General features: G+C 51.0%; 1 protein-coding gene across 1 annotated transcript in view; it reads left to right on the plus strand.

The window, feature by feature from the left end:
• LOC138066506 (otoferlin-like) overlaps positions 1-18,103 on the plus strand; it is a 238,919-nt gene that overhangs the window by 191,133 nt on the left and 29,683 nt on the right. Inside the window, 15 exon segments of the mRNA XM_068936375.1 lie at positions 2,045-2,118; positions 4,227-4,353; positions 4,658-4,712; positions 6,443-6,574; positions 7,067-7,129; positions 8,044-8,128; positions 9,506-9,549; positions 9,551-9,669; positions 10,982-11,168; positions 11,527-11,598; positions 11,600-11,714; positions 12,445-12,653; positions 13,062-13,170; positions 13,667-13,850; positions 15,154-15,196. Of these exon segments, the coding sequence (XP_068792476.1) occupies positions 2,045-2,118; positions 4,227-4,353; positions 4,658-4,712; positions 6,443-6,574; positions 7,067-7,129; positions 8,044-8,128; positions 9,506-9,549; positions 9,551-9,669; positions 10,982-11,168; positions 11,527-11,598; positions 11,600-11,714; positions 12,445-12,653; positions 13,062-13,170; positions 13,667-13,850; positions 15,154-15,196 (1,618 nt within the window).

The following is an 18,103-nucleotide window of genomic DNA, read 5'->3' on the forward strand; positions in this document are numbered from 1 at the left end:
AGCTCCACTGAGCAGCCCAAAAACAAGCCTAGCACCCCAAACACAACGCCCAGATCCCCTCAGCACCCCCACAACAACCCCACCACCCCCAACACAAGCCTCAGTGACCCTCAGCACCCCCGCAACAAGCCCAGAACCCCCAACACAACACCGAGATCCTCTCAGCACTCCCACCACAAGCCCAGCACCCCCAACACAAGGCCCACATCCCTTCAAGATCCGCACAAGAAAGGTCAAGATCCCCTCAGCATCCCCACAATCCCAGCACTCCCAATACAAGGCTCAGCACCTCCAAAACAAGGCTCAGCTCCACTGAGCAGCCCGAAAACAAGCCTAGCACCCCAAACACAACGCCCAGATCCCCTCAGCTGACCCACAACAAGCCCAGCACCCCCAACACAAGGCCCACATCCCCTCAGTACTCTCAACACAACACCCAGATCCCCTCAGCACCCCCACAACAACCCCACCACTCCCAACACAAGCCTCAGTGACCCTCAGCACCCCCGCAACAAGCCCAGAACCCCCAACACAAGGCCCAGATCCCCCAAAACAAGCCCAGCAGCCCCATAAGAAAGGTCCAGATCCCCTCTGCACCCCCACGACAAGCCTAGCACTCGCAACAAAAGGCTCAGCACCTCCTGCACAACGCCCAGATCCCCTAAGCACCACCATGACAACCCCAGCACCCCCAACACAAGGCTCAGCTCCACTGAGCAGCCCGAAAACAAACCTAGCACCCCCAACACAACAAGCAGATCCCCTCAGCACTCCCAACACAAAGTTCAGTGACCCTCAGCACCCCCACAACAAGCCCAGAACCCCCAACACAAGGCCCAGGTCCCCTGAGCAAACCTATGACAAGACCAGCTCCCCCAAAGGGCACGGAGGAGCTGCCCTCCCTCACTCTCTGTGTGGCTCTTGTTGCCGCAGCCTCCTTGCTTCCCCCCGGCAGACGGGGAGCTTTGGGCAGAGAGGCGGGAGGCAGGGTTAAGGGGAGGCCTTGGCTGCAGAGGTCTGCCCCTGTGGCAGGTGCTGGAATGGGGAGGGCACTAGTGTGTGCCTGTGGCCTGTGCAGATGCCCCAGGAGCAGGGGGAGGTACAGGCCGGGGCAGAGCAGGGTGCAGCCCAGAGGCAGAGAGGTGGGCATGGCCAGCTCTGTTTTGGTGAAAACGCACCTGTTCTTGTCATGGTGCAGTGATGAGCTGCAGAGCACAGCAAACAGAGGCAGCAAACAGACACAGCAGTTTGCGCAGCAGTGTCTGGGCTCTGCCTGGGCCTTTTGTGGGCCTTGTTGGAAGTTGGGGAGGCTTTCTGGGGACCCCCGAGGAACTAGACAGTGCTTGCTGCTAGCAGGAAGGGAGAGCTAGGCAAGGACTACTGCAGGGGGCCTTGACTTAACTTCTCCTGGGAAGTCCTAGCTAGGTGGGGCTGCTGCTAACGAGCAATCTGGGCTGGCCTGGTCAGAGGGAGTTGGGGCTTTTGTTTCAGGTGGCTCCTGATTGGGTGGGTCAAGCACCCTTGTGAGTCACTGCTGGGCAGATGCCTATATAAGAGCCAGGCCTAGAGCCCAGCTCCCAGAGTGGGGCCAGCAGAGGCAGCAGTTTGGGCAGCAGGCAAAGAAGGTGCCTCTCCCTTTTCTGCAGTGGTGTGTCCTTCCCTGGGGCATGGTCATGACATGCTGCAGAGCACATTCCCCAGTGGCTGCTGGAGGTGCTGCCTCAGCTGTGTGTGAGGCTTCAACCCAGACAGACCCTCAGACAGCAGATGCAGCTCTGCAGGTGTCAGGCTGCAGGGAGTGCCTGGGGCCTTTCTGTGAGGCCTGGGCTGACAGTCAGCTCTCCTGTGCAAGGTGTGCTGTGGTTGACCCTTTGTATTGCCAGATAAAGGAGCTGGGGGAGGAAGTGAGCAGGAAGTTAGCAGTCCCTCTTCTAACCTCAACCATTCTGTGATTCTGTGAAACCTCCTGTTGTCCCCTGTGTCACAGAGAACACCACTAAAAGTACAGGATACAATGAGTTCTTTCCCGCGTCTTCTTCCGGAGCTGGGAAAGGAGTGTTTTTTCAGCCATGAAGCTTGGCAAGACGCGTCCACCAAAGGATGATCATCGGAAGCAAGGTAGGTGCTGGGAGGAGGTTGTTCCCTGATCCAGTACTGCTGTTCCAGGAAAGCCCCTGCTCCCATCCACTTAACGGATGAGACTCCCCCCCCGGCTGTGCCCTGTAAGTGGCACACATCAACGCTGTTGGTAACTCAGGGATTAGACAGGGAGCATTTGGTGGACAGGGTGAAGGCTGGAGAGAGGGTCTCCATGGGGGAATCTGGGAAGCAGGGATAGATGGAGAGAGCCTTACACTGAAGGCTTTGCCAGATCTTCTCCGTGGTGCCCAGCAACAGGACAAGAGGCAATGGGCAGAAACTGAACCACAGGAAGTTCCACCTGAACCTGAGAAAAAACTTCTTCACTGTGAGGGTGACAGAGCATTGGAACAGGTTGCCCAGAGAGGTGGTGGAGTCTCCTTCCCTGGAGATATTCAAAAGCCGTCTGGATGTGATCCTGGGCAATATGCTCTAGGTGACCCTGCTTGAGCAGGGAGGTTGGACTAGATGATCTCCAGAGGTCCCTTCCAACCTAAACGATTCTGTGATTCTGTGATCTCACCCGCTTTGTGAGATCATGGTGAAACCTGGAAGTCAGGTGGGCAGTTTCTGGCTTATTTTAAGGATTACTTGCAAGTGTAAGAGCAAAAAGCGTGATTTAGCCCTTTCACTGCTTCTCTGTGATGCATGGAGACCCGCATGAATAGCGTTGCAGCAGCACAGTGAGAGGTAGGGCTCTGTTGCCTCAAGGTTGTCTGTTCCAAGGTCTCGATACCTGCTACAGTGCTGAAATGGGACACCTTTCTGGAAAGGCAGAAGGTGGTTAGCGATCGGAAATTTGTTGTTGTTTCCATTTGGCTCAAATTATGATGTTTCAGTGACAAATTGGGGAATGCCTTTTTGTGGAGGAAGACCAAATGTTGCTTTAGATATTCTTCATGGGCAAATCTTTGTTGTTGTTCAGCCAGCTTTTAAGAGAAGAAAGGAGGGATTTGGCCTGAGACACTATAGAGGTAGAGGCCTTGGCAGACTGTAGAGGCATAATACTGAAACCTTGGTGATCTTCCTGCCCTCCCCAGTGAAAGGGCGTTCTTCTTGTGGTGGAGACTTCACCTAAGGTGATGAGGAAAGCCATCTGGGATGCAAAGGCATGAAAAGGCTGTACTTCCAGATTGTGGAGTACATTCACATGTAGATTTACCAGTGGTGGGGGAACAGTTGCAACAACTGTTCATGTGGTCATTGCCTCACAGCTGTGTGTATCCTTCCTCCCCCTTTGCCCTCCACAGGGCGTAGTCCTCCCAGCATCCCTCCTGAGTGGTGGTCTGCTGCTTTCTGCCATCCCAGGCAGATTGCCAGTTCTGCTCGGGTCAAACAAACCCACTGAATCACTGCAAGCAGAGCTGGGAAGGTGCTGGTCTGTCCCTCCACCCACACGTGGCAGGATGGAATCTGCTTAGGTCCCTCAGTGGAAATGAGGACACTCTTTTCACACACAACTTGCTGCAGTGCCTCTCTCCACCTAGGAAAGCTTTTCCTAACATCCAGCCTAGATCCCCCTCACTTCAGCTGAGGCCCAAGGTTATTTCTGTATTATCTCACAGAACCGGGCCAGACTATGGTGAAGCAACTGATCCAAGTCTTGGATTAGCCATGAGGTAGGAAACCTGTTTCCCAAAAGCGATGTCTGTGCTCTATGCGTGGTTTTGGTAGTATTTCCCCCTGTGCCAACGAAACAAACCAGTGACCCTAAAGCAGCTCCCCACCTCCCTTCATCCTCAGCAGTGCATCACCTTATGGCAGTTAGAGCTGCAGCACATGTTCACATGCTCTTTTACCTCGTGAAGTCTGCATTGCTCATTTGTCGGATTTCAGTTTTCCAAAGCTTATTGCCTTCATGAAACTGTGCTGGCACACAGCACAGGTGGAATAATGTGTCACGCTACGCAAACCTCTTTTAAAATCCATTTTAAACCAGGCTGTCTGTGACCTGACCAGGTGACCACTGTTCTTTGTATTACCAGGAGAGGTTGATAGGATGTATTGGTTACCTTTCTCGGAGTCTTCAATTATCCACCGAGTGGAAACAACAAGAGACATTCTTTTGTCTGTGTGCCTTTATGCAGAGGAACCTGCTGTTTTGGAAGCAGAAGACCTGGGCCGAAAAGCCATGAGACTAGGAGGTGGACTGGACCCAGACACAGTCTCCTTGGCTTCCGTCACGGCTGTAACCACCAATGTCTCCAACAAGAGGTGAAGGCCAGATGTGAGCTTGTGCAAGCCAGGAGGTGATGGCAAACTCTCAGACGTGCCTGCTCCCCAGAGCCATGTGTTCCCTGAGCTGAGCTATGCTGGAAATCATGTTGCCCCATGCAACTGTTTTCAGAAACGCTTGAACAAAGAATGTTCAGTGGCATTTCACAGCCCCTGGAGTTCATATTCCTCTCATGCCAAGGGAGCTGGCACTGCGAGGAGTAACGCTGGGAAATGCTCTGTCACAGTCTGCAGTGAGTTCATCTGTTGTTTGACGGAGGTCTTTTTTCCTGCCCTTTGGAAGGTCCAAGCCTGATATCAAAATGGAGCCGAGTGCTGGGAGGCCGATGGATTATCAGGTAGGTGACAACGCTGTGCCCCCAACTTCAGCTCGGGGGGTTCAGAGCCCAGAGAGAGACCATTTCACAGGGAGTGTTTAAGGGGAGAAAGAGGCGAGTTGAGAACTTTTCTTTCACGCTTTCTTGGACCACAACTATCAGCAGAGTAGTTACTTGAGGAGCTGAATCTCTTAGTTGAAGCCTTTGTCCCCGATGGCCTGTGGGACAGCTCTGGGACCAGGAGGAAGGACTGACAGTCACTTGAGCAGGCCTAGGCTTGCTGGAGTCCCACCGAGGCTGTGCCTCCTCCCCGTGCAGCAGGTTATGGACCTTGGCATGGCGTTGTTGGGAGCGAGTCCAGCGCGGGTTTCAATGTACTGCGCTCACAAAAGCAACTGACAATTTGTTTGTTAAGTCTGAAGGCTGGCTCACGTGTGAACGACTGTTTCAGGTATTGTTCCTGTGGGAGGATGACTTTCAAAAAGCTGGTGTTTAAATGCTAGAGTGATAAGCTATATCTCAAGTAGTTAACTGGATTTGCTGTCCATTGTGACAAGCCCAGAAAGCCCAGCTTAATCAGGGTTTGAAGCAGGCAATCTCCAACACAGTTCTCTTAATTTCCAAAGGCTTTCAGTACCTGTTTTAGCGTTCCCAATTGACGAGGCCTGGCTGGCAGTACTCGTTGGATTTCCTCTGGTAGGTTGGTGCCTGGTTGCTGTTATCTTGTTCCTCTTCTCGCTTTCCCTGAGTCATGCTGATTCGGCAGCCGTTTACTTTTCTGTCCTTGCGTGTTAGTGCAGTAGCACATTCCTAGGGATGTCTGGGACCAATGCAAATAATGATTTGTTGTTAAAGGTTTATTGTAGACCATATACGGCGTCCACTTTTAAATCCCACGAGAGACCAGTTGACATCAGAAGATGCAGTAGAGCAGTATGTGGAAGAGGTTTAATTATACGCATAAAAAGCCTAAAGCGAGTTGCGAGGACGACGAGGACTGAGTGTCCCTGGTTTGGGAATAGTATAATCGGAATGTAAGGAGAAGGAGGAAGGTGCAAGACGAATTACGTGCAAGACAGAGCAAGAGGTTCAGTTAATTGGCCAGTGCAAACAGGAGTATCACAAGGCTGGTTTTCATTGGGAATGGTGAGGGAACAGAGCGGTGACCTTAGCTGCTTACCTCCTCAGAAGGAGTCTGAGAGTATTCGCACCTACCTTGCTGCCCTTGAAATGAGGAAGGGATTTGAGCTGGGTTTGTTAAGCTGGTGCAGCTTTGGGTGAGGGGTAGGAGGTTGCATTTGCAGCTCAGCTCCTCTGCAGTAAGTCAGTTTGTGCAGCAATCAATGCCAGGCAGTCTTGTCCTCTTCTTTAGAGAGCTCAGCTGTCTTTTATCAGCTTCCTTTTATGAGCGGTTTACCCCTTGTATTTTTTAGCAGAAGCAAGTTAAGCCAGTTAGGGCATCAGTAGCAGAGTGTCTGCTCCTGCAGCTTAGCTAAATCTGTTCAACTTTGTGCCTTACGTGCTCTTGGAGCAGAAGAGCCATCTGAACGGACAGGGCTGCTCTGATGCGCCTACCTCCCATGCCATGCCGCAGCGTGCTCAGGCTTGTAGGAGCAGCCCTGTCTCTTTTGTGTGATGAAGAGAGACTACCCAGCTGCCACCCCGGCACTGAAAGCACCTTGGAGAGGAGAGCCAGGTGGAGACACGGTTTAGGGCAGCCGAGGTGGAGGTCCATGAATCTCTCTCCCCAGGTCAGCATCACAGTCATTGAGGCACGACAGCTGGTTGGGCTCAACATGGACCCCATGGCCTGTGTGGAGGTTGGAGATGAAAAGAAATGCACGTCCATGAAGGACTCGACTAATTGCCCTTACTACAATGAGGTGAGCTGGATTTTTCCTGAGGTGCTGCTCCAGGCTCGTTGCTCCTCAAGGCCTACACTGCAGTTTGACAGCAAATGACATTTATTTGACTTTGTTTTTTTTCTTTTTCTTCTTTTAGTAAGTAAGATGGAGTAAGATGAAATCACAAACCATGCAGAAGGAGAGATGAAACCTTGGCCCTCTGGTATTTTACAAAATGGTGACAAAGAACCAAAACAAAACCCCTCACTTGATCAGTTTCAAATTAAATGAGCCTGTGCCCACTTTCTCAGTTTTTCCAAGAAGTTAATGCTTTATTTTAGTTTCTCAGATCACTGATGCTGTCAGTTGTTGGGCTGACATGGGTCCCTCTGCAGCTGTGACGTGAACTGCAGGCTGTTCCTCTGCCCAGACACGTCTCTGTTGGTGGGATATGGACAATAATGTTGTCCTTCAATTCAGAAGGAGTCCATGCCTGCTTCCCTGCTTTCACGCATGCTCCTTCTCTTTCAGTACTTTGTCTTTGATTTCCATGTTCCCCCAGATGTCGTGTTCGATAAGATCATCAAGCTGTCCGTAAGTGAGCATGGTTGTGTTGTCCTTTTCAGTGGGCTTTGGTGGAAACCAACCCATTTTACTTGTTGGGATGGATTTAAGACCCTTGATGATGCGAGACCTCTGGCAGGAGCGGAGGTGCTCAGTCCCTCTCTCTGAGCCCTCATGTCCTACGAGCCTCACCTCCTTTGCAGACCCCTCCAGTCCCTCTGTCAGTGTCCTTATTGCTGCAGCCACACACCCCTCCACTCGTGTTCCCTCTGTTGCTCTGTGGCTGCTCTCTGGTATTTCCTAGCTAGGCAAAACTAAGCCTGTCTCAGGATGTCTCTTTAGGCTTGGGGAGAAGCAAGAGCTTCCTGAGGCTGCCAGTGGATTCCCTGAAGCATGAGGGTGGGTACAGCTCTTGAGGAAATTCAGAGTTGTAAATAATGAGAGCAAAACAGAGGCTCCAGCTCTCCCCAGAGCCGCAAAGGAAGACTAGGAAGGAGATTCATAGATTCACAGATCAAAGCAGGCTGGCTAGGAGCATCCACATCTATCCCATGCATAGTCTGGCTGTGTAATTTCTCCCAGGAAGGGAATTAAAGCATAGATTTCAAGCATCTTTGAGACGCTTCCTTGAGGAGAATGTCTCAGTGTTTGGTGCCATAGTGGCTGGAACACTGCATCTTGTTTCAGAGATGGTTTTTTTTTTTTTACTTTTTTTTTCTGTTGAATCCAAATGTACGCTTGCTTGCAAGACTGCTAAACAAGAGCTGCCAACCACACTGTGCTTCACACAGCACAGTGAGTGATTATATCTCCTGCCCGGACTAAGCAAGATGCATCAAATCCTTTAGAAGGGTTCAGTGTCAAACATTAGAAACAGCCCTACCCCTCCCAGCATGGCTGGGCACAGAAAAAGCTCTGACTTGTTGTTCTCCCTCGCTTTTCAGGTGATCCACTCAAAAAATCTCTTGCGCAGTGGGACTTTGGTAGGCTCCTTCAAGGTGGATGTTGGAACTGTTTACACCCAGCCTGGTATGTCACCACAATTTGCAAGGGGTCATATAGATGCCTACCTTCACCATCAAACAAATGTCTACCATTTGCAAGGTAGCCAGGCAGTCACTAGTTTCCTTTGGCAACACTTAGTCAACTTAATTTTAGTATCCCAGGTGCAAGCATGTCATCTAGGCTCCTTCTGCAGTCCGAAAAGAGCCCTCAGCCTCTCCAGAAGATGGTATATCCCATTCTAGGATAAGGCATAATGCACGCAGGTAGAATTGTCCTCAGATGTGCCATTCTCTCTCCACTGACCTCCTAAGAAGCTTAGATTAGCTTGCTTAGGCAAGATGTTGACCTTTCCGAGAGCTGAAGGTCTAGCCCTGTGTGGCTGGCCTTTAGACCAAGACAGGAAGATGCCCAGTGTGCAAAGAAAGAGGTTAATTAGAGCTTCTGTGAGAATGTCATGTTGCTCACTGACGATAAAGCCTGCCTTGACTTAGCACAGAGGGGCCCAATGAGTGCTACTAAAATCCACTGTGCTATCGTGGGCTTTGTTTAGAGGACCTCTGTTTCAGGGAAGCCTGTTTTATAGAACCATAAAAGAAATGGGGAAGCTTTCAGCATCCTGCACTCGCTGTGTGCAGCGAAAGCAGGCATGGTTGGGATTAGTATAAAGGAGGTCCAGAAGGGTCCCTGGAGAGGTCATTCAGTCCATACCCTTGCTCTTGGGAAGGATCAGCCCTACTCCGTGACAGGCTCCCCACTGAGCTTCTGCCTGAAAAGTCACTGAATCAGTGAATCGTCTTGAACGTGTCTGGCAGACTGATGAAGCAAACCCATCTGCAGGAGAGGAGGCTAAGAAATGCCTGCTCTGTACAGAAGAGCATGGCTCCTTGGAGGGCCGAGGGCTTGCAGCATGCCAGCATAAGGAAGACCTGAAACTTCCCTTTAGAGAAGAGACATCCAGAATCACTGGGATTTTATCTTAGCTTATGCATCAGGCCTTTTTGTAGCACTCTGCCCCTCTGAAGAGTCCTGAGAGCTAAGTTTCCATTTCAGGGGTGCTCAGCAAATGATGCTGGAAGGGATCTGAAGAGAGCGTCTCTTCTGATGCACTCCACAGAAGGATGAGATCTTTCTCGCCCATCTAAGAGGCACCAGGCCTTAAAAATGTCCAGTGATGGAAACTCCACACCTCTACAAGCAGTTTATCCCATTGCTTCTCTGTCTCCAACATTGGGCAGATCCTCCCAATGGATTTTCAGGGGGTTCTGTCTGGAATTCCTCACACCTGGAGAGGTCTCTTTATGCATGCATGCAGGCTTCTGCAGTCAAGTGGACAGGCATGCCCAGTGCTCGCAGTAATTCCTGTAATTGTGATAAATGTCTGTCTTGTTCCATGGCTTTCAGAGCACCAGTTCTATCGCAAACGGGCCATCCTTTCTGACCCTGAGGGTCGGTCTCACTGCTGGACTTAAAGGTTATCTGAAGGGTGCCGTTGCCGTGGTAGGGAAAGGGGACAACATCAAGACACCACACAAAGCCAATGAGACAGATGAGGATGATATTGAGGGGTAAGGATTCGTGGAGCCAGTTTCCTGTATCCTTCCTTGGGAATGAGCTATGAGCTTTTCGTGTCACTTTATTTTGGATTATTCAGTAAGGACAGCATCCCTTCCCAATTAGGCTGACAGCCCCTCTAGTAGTCGTGCACTGCAATCAGAAGTGCCAACTAGATTGTTTCTTGGAAAGAGAAGAGTTGCTAGATTACTGATGCAAATCCTGGTCACATCACTACAGACCAGTCCTTTATATCAGTTCAGACCACCTGCTGCTGGTTGTTCACTTGTGCATACCAGCACCAGCCTGATGTGAACCAACATGATGTCCGTACTTTTTAGCTGTTGCTCCAGTTGGCCGTTGAATGGGAGCCACAGAAGTGAGGTTGAAGGGAAGATGGGAAATGATGGCTGAGGTCTCCCTACCCAGTGCAAGGACAGAGAGGAGCAGTTTGTGTAAGTGTTTGCCAGGTGATGTGAGTGGGCAGAGCTCTTCAACTCCCCAGAGCATCTGAAAGGCCATGCAAGAAGAGTCAAGCGAGTTTAAAACGTAGTTGTAGCCCTGAGTGTTTCAAGTCAATTAAATATCTCCAAGTGCGATCACAGACTTGCAAGTCCATCTCTCAGCCTCTGCCCAAGTAGTCAGCAACTAAGCTTATCACGTTAGTATCAAAAGGCTAATACAGCCTTCTTGACTTGCTGGGCACCAAGGGGCTTAGAGCAGCATGTGAACTCTTTTGGACTGTTGTTCCATGCTGCAGTCATGCTCTTATCCCACTTTATTGTGGACAAAGTTCCTTTAGAACTGTTGTTCACGGCATCCTCTGTAGCTCTCAGGGAAGAGAGAAGAAGCAAGACCTGCCACGAGAAGCCCTTTCATGGAGCTCAAGTTTCCTTCCAGTATAACCACCCCAGTTCTCCTTATACCCTGGCAGGGTATGAGGGCCTTTTCCAAAGATAAAGGCCCTTCTAACATCCCATTCATCTGGGCTGCTGCAGATGTCTAAACTAGGTAGAGATTAGTCTTCCCCTCGGCTCCACTGCTGATAATGATTATATCCCTTTTAGAAAGATGCAGGTTGTCTCTGAGGCACCTCAATGTGTTGCCATAAGGTTTCCCTTATGAAACCGCCCTTCCCCGTCCTGAATCGGGAGGGTGGGCAGGAACAGGACTATGATAAAATATAGGGCTGCAGAATGGCTACCTTTCCACCTCCTCACAGCCTGTGCCCCACAAGGGGGGCAGCTTCTCCCTCTTCTGCAAGTCTCTCCTGACAAACCTGCCAGGCCCAGGAGCTGTTTTGAGTCCTGTTTTCTGATGTTGCAGGAACCTCCTCCTTCCAGATGGGGTCCCTCCGGAGCAGCAATGGGCTCGTTTCTACCTAAAGATCTATTGAGCTGAGGGGCTGCCCCGTATGAACACCAGCCTCGTGGCCAATGTGAAGAAGGCTCTCATTGGGGAGAGCAAGGACTTGGTGGACCCCGATGTGGAGGTGTTCTTTGCAGGGCAGAAGGTGGGTGAGCTGCTTGCTATACTATTGTGACATGATAACGTGAGCAGGGCTAGCCATTGTGCAGGTTTGGGACTACGTGGCCAAGGATGATCTCAGCTGTCCTGGCATGTAGATGCTGACCTGTGTGACAAAGCTGCTTGTTTGTCCTGTGCCACGTTCCCTTCTCTTGCCCAGACTATGAGGGGGTTGCATCAGTCTGCAGTCTCCAGCAGTCTCTATTTGGGAGAAGAAAGTCCCGAGCAGAACACATGTTGCTATCATGGTCATTAGCAGGGGAGGAGTTGAGGTCTGAAAGAAGGTGGGTGGCTTGTGGGCTCAGACCCTTGTGAAACATGTGCTTTCTCCTCCCACTTGGCAGGGGAAGACATCTGTGCAGAAGAGCAGCTACGAGCCCCTCTGGAATGAGCAAATAGTCTTCACAGGAATGTTCCCCCCCATTGTGCAAGAGGATAAAGATCCAGGTCCGAGACTCTGACGAAGTCCATGATGTGGCCATTGGGACCCATTTCATTGATTGGCGGGAGGTCTCTAACGAAGGAGACAAAGGTAAAGCTAATATGAGGGGAGGACTGAGACACCCTCTTCATGGTAGAGAGAGAGGCTTCCCTTTGGCAGAGAGTTAGCAAAATAGCCCAGGCTCCTTCCCCAGCCCTGGAGACAGCTGCTCCTTGGTGGCCAGTAGGAGAGACCTTTATTCCCTGCAGTGGTTTTCTGAGATCACTGGGCACCCGTTCCCTGAAAACCAAGTCCCATAACATGCCTCCAGTCAGAAACTTGAAAGAAAAGACACCCAAGAGCAACTGGCCCTTCCAGAAAATTCATGGCCATGAATGGATGAATATGTGACAGGCTCTCATGTTCACACAGACACACATGCACACACGAATGCACACACATGCACAAATGCACTAGCGCACACGTGGGCAGGACCAATGTAAAAGCAGAGAGGGCTCTATGAAGGTGGCTAATGAGGGTTTCTCCTCTCTGTTGCCTCATGCTGGGTGGCTTGCCCAACGGAGTAGTTGTGTGTGTCTTTGACGTGGTGAGCTGCACAATCCCCCTCACTGCTGTCACCACAAAATCATCTCCATGTATTGTTGCATGTGTGTATTTTCCATGTGCACGCGCACGCACACATACGCATGCTCAATCCTGTAGTACAATACCCAGAGCAGGGAAGTGATGCCATTCCATGAGCCAGCTTGAGCCCTGAGACAAAGCCATGCCCTCCTTCTTGCACATCCCCTTCACTACGTGTGTGTCTGGTCTCCTGCAGGCTTCCTGCCCACCTTTGGCCGTGCCTGGGTGAACATGTACGGCTCCACTCGGAACTACACCCTGATGGATGAGCACCAAGATCTGAATGAGGGTCTGGGTGAAGGCATCTCTTTCTGGGCCAGGCTTTTGATAAGCCTTGCTGTGGAGATCTTGGAGATGAGTTGCTGATGTGAGTCTTCCCTGACCCTTTGGTTGCCAGTGACAAGTGCTGGGTGTTAGTGATAGTTTGCTCAGTCCCCTTGGTAGTTATGTGTGGTCTCATAGACTGAGGATTTTATTTGGTGTTGCACTAAAAGCGCTGGATCCCCCAGCATGACAACAAATCTTGCAAAGATTTTTCAGGTTTTATGGTCATTCAAAAAGAACATGCAGTGAGCCTAGACACCGAGTTCAGCCAGACACCTATCTCTTAGAAGGCTTGAGCAGAGGGAGAGAAAACCCTCGTAGTCTCCATGAAAACCTAGACAGTGGCACGTCCCCTTCATAGAGCCCGTGTAGGTGTTCAAGGTGCCGAATGTGGCCTTCTGGGACCCCCTGCCCTGTGGCTTGTTCTCCTAAGGGTCCATCCAGCTGACCTTAACCTTGTATCCTACTTGCCTGTTTTTTTTCCTGCAGAACTGTCCTGGGAAAATGGAGGAGTTCTTCCTCTTTGGAGCCTTCCTGGAAGCTACCGTGATGGACAGGAAGATTGGTGACAAACCCATCAACTCTGAGGTCACAATAGGTTGGTGGTTTTCTGAGGAGGTTGGTTTTGAAACATGCCCGGCAGAGACTGCAGGAGCCAAGGCCAAAAGCAGGCTGTTTACCCCCTCTTTCCATGCTAACATTTGACAGAGCATCCGAGGCTCTCAGTTTAGGAAGAAGGTGATGGCTACTTCATTGGCACAAGCCATGCGTGTCCCCAGATGAGCTCTTTGCTGCGTGATCTCCTGTCAGCAGTGGATCTGCTCCATCTCTCAGTTGAGAGCACCTGGCTTTGCGTTTCCAGAGGTTAACCACCAAAGGAAGGATGTATGTTTCTAATGGCTTGGAAGGGGGCATGAGTAGAGGACAGATTTCTGTTGTTAGTTTGTAATCCCTGGTCAGGGTTTCAGAAAGCTGAACTCCACTGTCCCCCATGGTTCCTGCAGAGGAAGTTGCTCCCCAGCCTGAATTAAAGGCAGGTGACTGAGGCTGTTTAACCCCAGTGTGAGTTATAGCCCTGTGACTTCTTTCCTGAGGTAACAATCTGGTTCCCGTAGATGGCATGGCCAAGCCTACCTTGCGGAGGAAGAAAGATGGAGGGGATGGGGACGAAGCAGAGTCTGAGCTGCTGCAGAACTCAAGTGAGGAAGACTGTGATGAGGATGGAGAGCTGGTCTCCCTTTGCTCATCTCAACCCATGAAACCCCTGGTCACAGACAGGTAAGTGTGCCCTCCTGGCCACCAGAGGGCCGCCTTGCTGGGCATGGCAAGGGGAAAGTGAGGGAAGGGACATTGCAGTGTTGTAGTGAGGTAGGAGGGGTCTGTTTCCTGCCAGCAGCTGGGAAACAGAGAGGCAGTGTGCTCCCTTGCCTTGCAGGAGAGGGAATTAGCATCTGGTTTCTGAACGGTCTGTAGGCTGATGGGAGCAGCAGACCTAAAAGCTCGTGGGGAGAGATGTGACTTAGTTCCTTGTCTGAAGGTGTTGGCGTGTGTGCCAGGTATCTGAGCTCCCCCGAGAGTCAGCAGAGATGGAGTCAGTGCAGTCCCAGGAACCTGGAGAGTCATTCAGCCAGCCAGCCCTAGGAGCAGCAGCAGCCACCACTAGCTCTCTGTGCCCTGTGAAGGGAGCTTAGCTAAGTGCTTGTAGAGACCCCATCTTGGGTATTACAGCTAAGAAGAGCTGAACACCCACCGCCATTGCCTACAGTGCTGAGCACTCTTGTCGATTGCCTGTTGTCTCATAAAGGTTGAGCTGACCTCTCAGCCTACCCTACAGAGGGCCCCTCTCATCTACGCAGCCAGTTATGTGCCCAGCGCTCCTAGCTATCCACACCTTTAACGCTCTACCTCAGTGGCAAATTAGGGGAAAGTTAACCAGTGGATTCAAAAATCATTGGTTGGCATTAAAAAAGCAGATGGACTGCTGCACATGCAAGTTTCAGACATTCAGAAAACCAGCCTAAAAGACAGGTCCCTGCCTAGGACCCTTTGATGCCACAGCAAATGTGTGAATGCACAAACGCACTTCTGCCCATCAGGGAGGAAAGAGGGAGGGAGGTGCCTGGGCTTTGCGTCTTTGATTTCTCTAGCTGCCTGACATGTGAAAGCATCCTGGAGACCGTTTAGAGATTGGCAAAAAGTCTACCTTGAAATAAGGCATAGATTTCAGTAATGTAATTTGTTCTGGGGCAAGGTGCATTTGGAATCGCTTGGGATCTGAAAAGCTAGCCGAGGTCACAAACACAGAGAGGGGAGGATGCAGGAACTGCTGGAGGAAGTTCATGAGGATGGGTTAGCAGGAGTTTGGGGTAAAAGTCTTAAAATCCTTTCAGTGTCTAGATTTGTAGCTTCTCTCTCTCCTTTGGTCAGTCTGTCTATTCCCATTCCCTCTAACTATTGGCATGCCTCGTTCTCGTGTGTCAGTGTCAGAGAATCAGGATATGGGGAAAGTAGATCCTATTCCTGGGACTGCCAAAACTGGTGAGTTTCACTGGGCAGATGAGTTCTGTTCTCTCTGCTTCAGGTTCTCCCTCTGTAGAATTGAGGCAATTCTTTGCGATGTGCAGGTAGAAATTACCCTAACAGACAGGTGATCCAGACAGCTGCAAATGTGAGTCTACTCGATGCTTTCTACCTGTGACGCGCCACTAGTGGGGCGTCCGGGATTCTTTTGTATTCTGGGGTTAGTTGCACTGAACTGGAGAGATGGTTCTTTGTCAGATGTAAGAATGTATTAGATCTAAGCGGTTCTGCACGTATGACGGACACTGGACAACACTAAACCATGACCAGCAGACAATCTACAAGTATAACAAAGCTAAGAAGTATAGTAAGGAATCCAAAACCCCCACGTATCAGAGCTCTATGGTTAAGCCACGGAAGCCCAGTACAATGACTGCTCTCGGATGCACGGTATAATGACCGCTCTCGCCCTTTCCTTGTCCTTATGGGCCAGCCCTGCGGTATAGTTTTCCCCGGCTTGTTCTCACCACGCTCGAGCTGCGCCAAGAGGATTCAGGTTCTCTCTGGCAGTTGGCATCAGGGGCGTCCCCGCTGATGGGTGGGTTGTGGCGTCCGCAGGCCAGCTGACGGTGAGTCCGAGTCCACACAGAGGTATGTGGCTTACTGTCTTTTATCCTTCCCGGGCTTAGTTCATTAATCAGTGCCAGACCATAGCTGGACAATGGAACGGATGGTCTTAGGTGATAACAGTAGGGATGCCAACAGGATGGTCAACAGGATGCTTATCAGTATATTCAGCAGCTATCAGTGTGCATGTTTAACAGTTGCACGTTTAACAGCTATCAGTGCGCACAGTCAGCAGCTATCAGTGCGCAATTCCAAGGTATCCAGATGCTTAGAGTGTGAGTCTGCGGTGTCCCTTCTCCTTTGCTGACTAGGTTTGCTCTGCACTCATGCTGTGCACTCATGAGGCTACGGCACCCCCACAGTGTGGTGGCTCTGGCCGTGGTGCACCCAGGGTTCCTAAACTCTTGGGGAGCACCCTAGAGCAAACCCCTCTTCTAGGGGCTGCACCATCCTGAGTCCCACGCTTGCCTGTGTGGCGCCTATCACTACTGCAAGCACCTGGAGCTTCAGAAGGCTTTTCAGAAAGCCCAGAAGCAAATGGGATCAGGACCCGGGTCTTGGTGTGTCTAGGCTGCATGCCATCCCTGGCCAAGATTTGAATACAAAGGACTTGTACTCAGAAAGGCTAATCGGATTTAACCTGAGGAGATGTATTGAAAGTGGATTATTGTAACTATTATACCAGCAGATAGATGTTGCTAATCAAAATTAACTGACTGACTTAATTCAACTGGGAAATGAAAGAGACTAACCTGAATCAAGGCTGTTTGCATTCTAGATAGAACTGTCTGCCTGGGGTTGCTGCACTTGTTAAGCAGCCCATTGGGAAGGTGAATGCAGAAGGGAGATGGAAAGCACAGATGTTTTACAGAGCGTATTCCCCTGGGCTTTGCTTTTCCTACTCCCTTACCAGAGCACAGGGAGTTTCCCCATCAACTGTGGGACTCTGCTGACATCATCTGGCTAAAAATAACCCAGACAGCTTCACAAGATGAAGTGAAGCTGTTTTGTAACCTAAGGGTGATTCCAGTTGCAGCAGGATCTGCAGTGGCTTTATCCAGGGTGAATCCTGGCTCACAGCGGATGCTCAGGCTGCCTTGGGCAAACCAGAAGCATGAACCTGTTCTGCAGGGCATGCCTGCGATCCTGGCTCTTCCCCCCCCCTTTTCTGTGCCATGACTATTGTCTCTCCATGCCACGTCCATCCCACAGACGAATGGAAATCTGGCAGCTCTGCAAACAGCAGAGACCTCTGCCTGTTGTGAAGGCCAGGGGGGTCTATAAGAAATGCTCGCTGGCTTTCAGAATAGGGTGTTAGTGCTTTGGTTTCACTTGTGCTCGCTCATGGTGTCTGCCTGCATGCGCTGTCACACTGGAGCACCTGGCCAATGCATGCAGCCTCAACCCTCCCTGGGCAGAGGCAGGGGTTAACCCAGGCAGGGCATGCCTGGGGGCAGTTTGGGTGGGCCTTGGCTGGGAGGGGAAAGTTTCCCCCAGGCATGGCTGGCCTAGCTGTGGACTTGGGTGGGGACCGGTCTGGTGCTAGGAATCACAGAATGGTTGTGGTTGGAAGGGACCTCTGGGGATCATCTAGTCCAACCCCCACCTCCGCTCAACCAGGGTCACCTACAACATTTTGCTCAGGACTGTGTCCAGATGCTTTTGAATATCTCCAAGGAAGGAGACTCTGCAGTCTGTCTGGGCAACCTGGTCCCGTGCTCTGTCACCCTCACAGTCAACAAGTTTTTCTTCCTATTCATATGGAAGTTCCTGTGCTTCAGTTTGTGCCCGTTGCCTCTCGCCCTGTCGCTGGGCACCACGCAGAAGAGTCTGGCCTCCTCCTCTTGACGCCCTCCCTTCAGATACTTGTCCACATTGATGAGATTCCCCCTCAATTTTTTCTTCTGCAGGCTGAAGAGTCCCAGCTCCCTCAGCCTTTCCTCCTAGGGGAGATGCTCCAGTCCCTTCATCATCGTAGTGGCCCTTTGCTGGACTCACTCCAGGAGCTCCATGTCTCTCTTGTATTGGGGAGCCCAGATGTGGACACAGTACTCCAGATGCGGAAGGGTGCTAGGAGAGATGGAGTCTCTGTCCTTGAACGTGCAATTCATGTATGCTACTCCCAGCGCCTTTCCTCTTGGCCTGACTTCATGTATATCCATTTCCCCATCCCAGCACTCTGACATGCTGGGAGAGGTGGGGGGCAATGGCCATTCCTGTCTGGGAGTGGTCCTACCACAGAACATCCTTCTGCTTCCTGTTGCAGGAACTGCTTCCACGTGCCATACTTTGAGAAGAAGGCCTGCACAGGCCTACTAAACGCTCCACAGAATGAATGGCCAAACCCTGGGGGTTGAATGAATTTTGGTGTGGGTCAGACCCAG

Source organism: Struthio camelus, chromosome 3 (assembly GCF_040807025.1).
Source record: "Struthio camelus isolate bStrCam1 chromosome 3, bStrCam1.hap1, whole genome shotgun sequence".
Taxonomy (NCBI): Eukaryota; Metazoa; Chordata; class Aves; order Struthioniformes; family Struthionidae; genus Struthio; species Struthio camelus.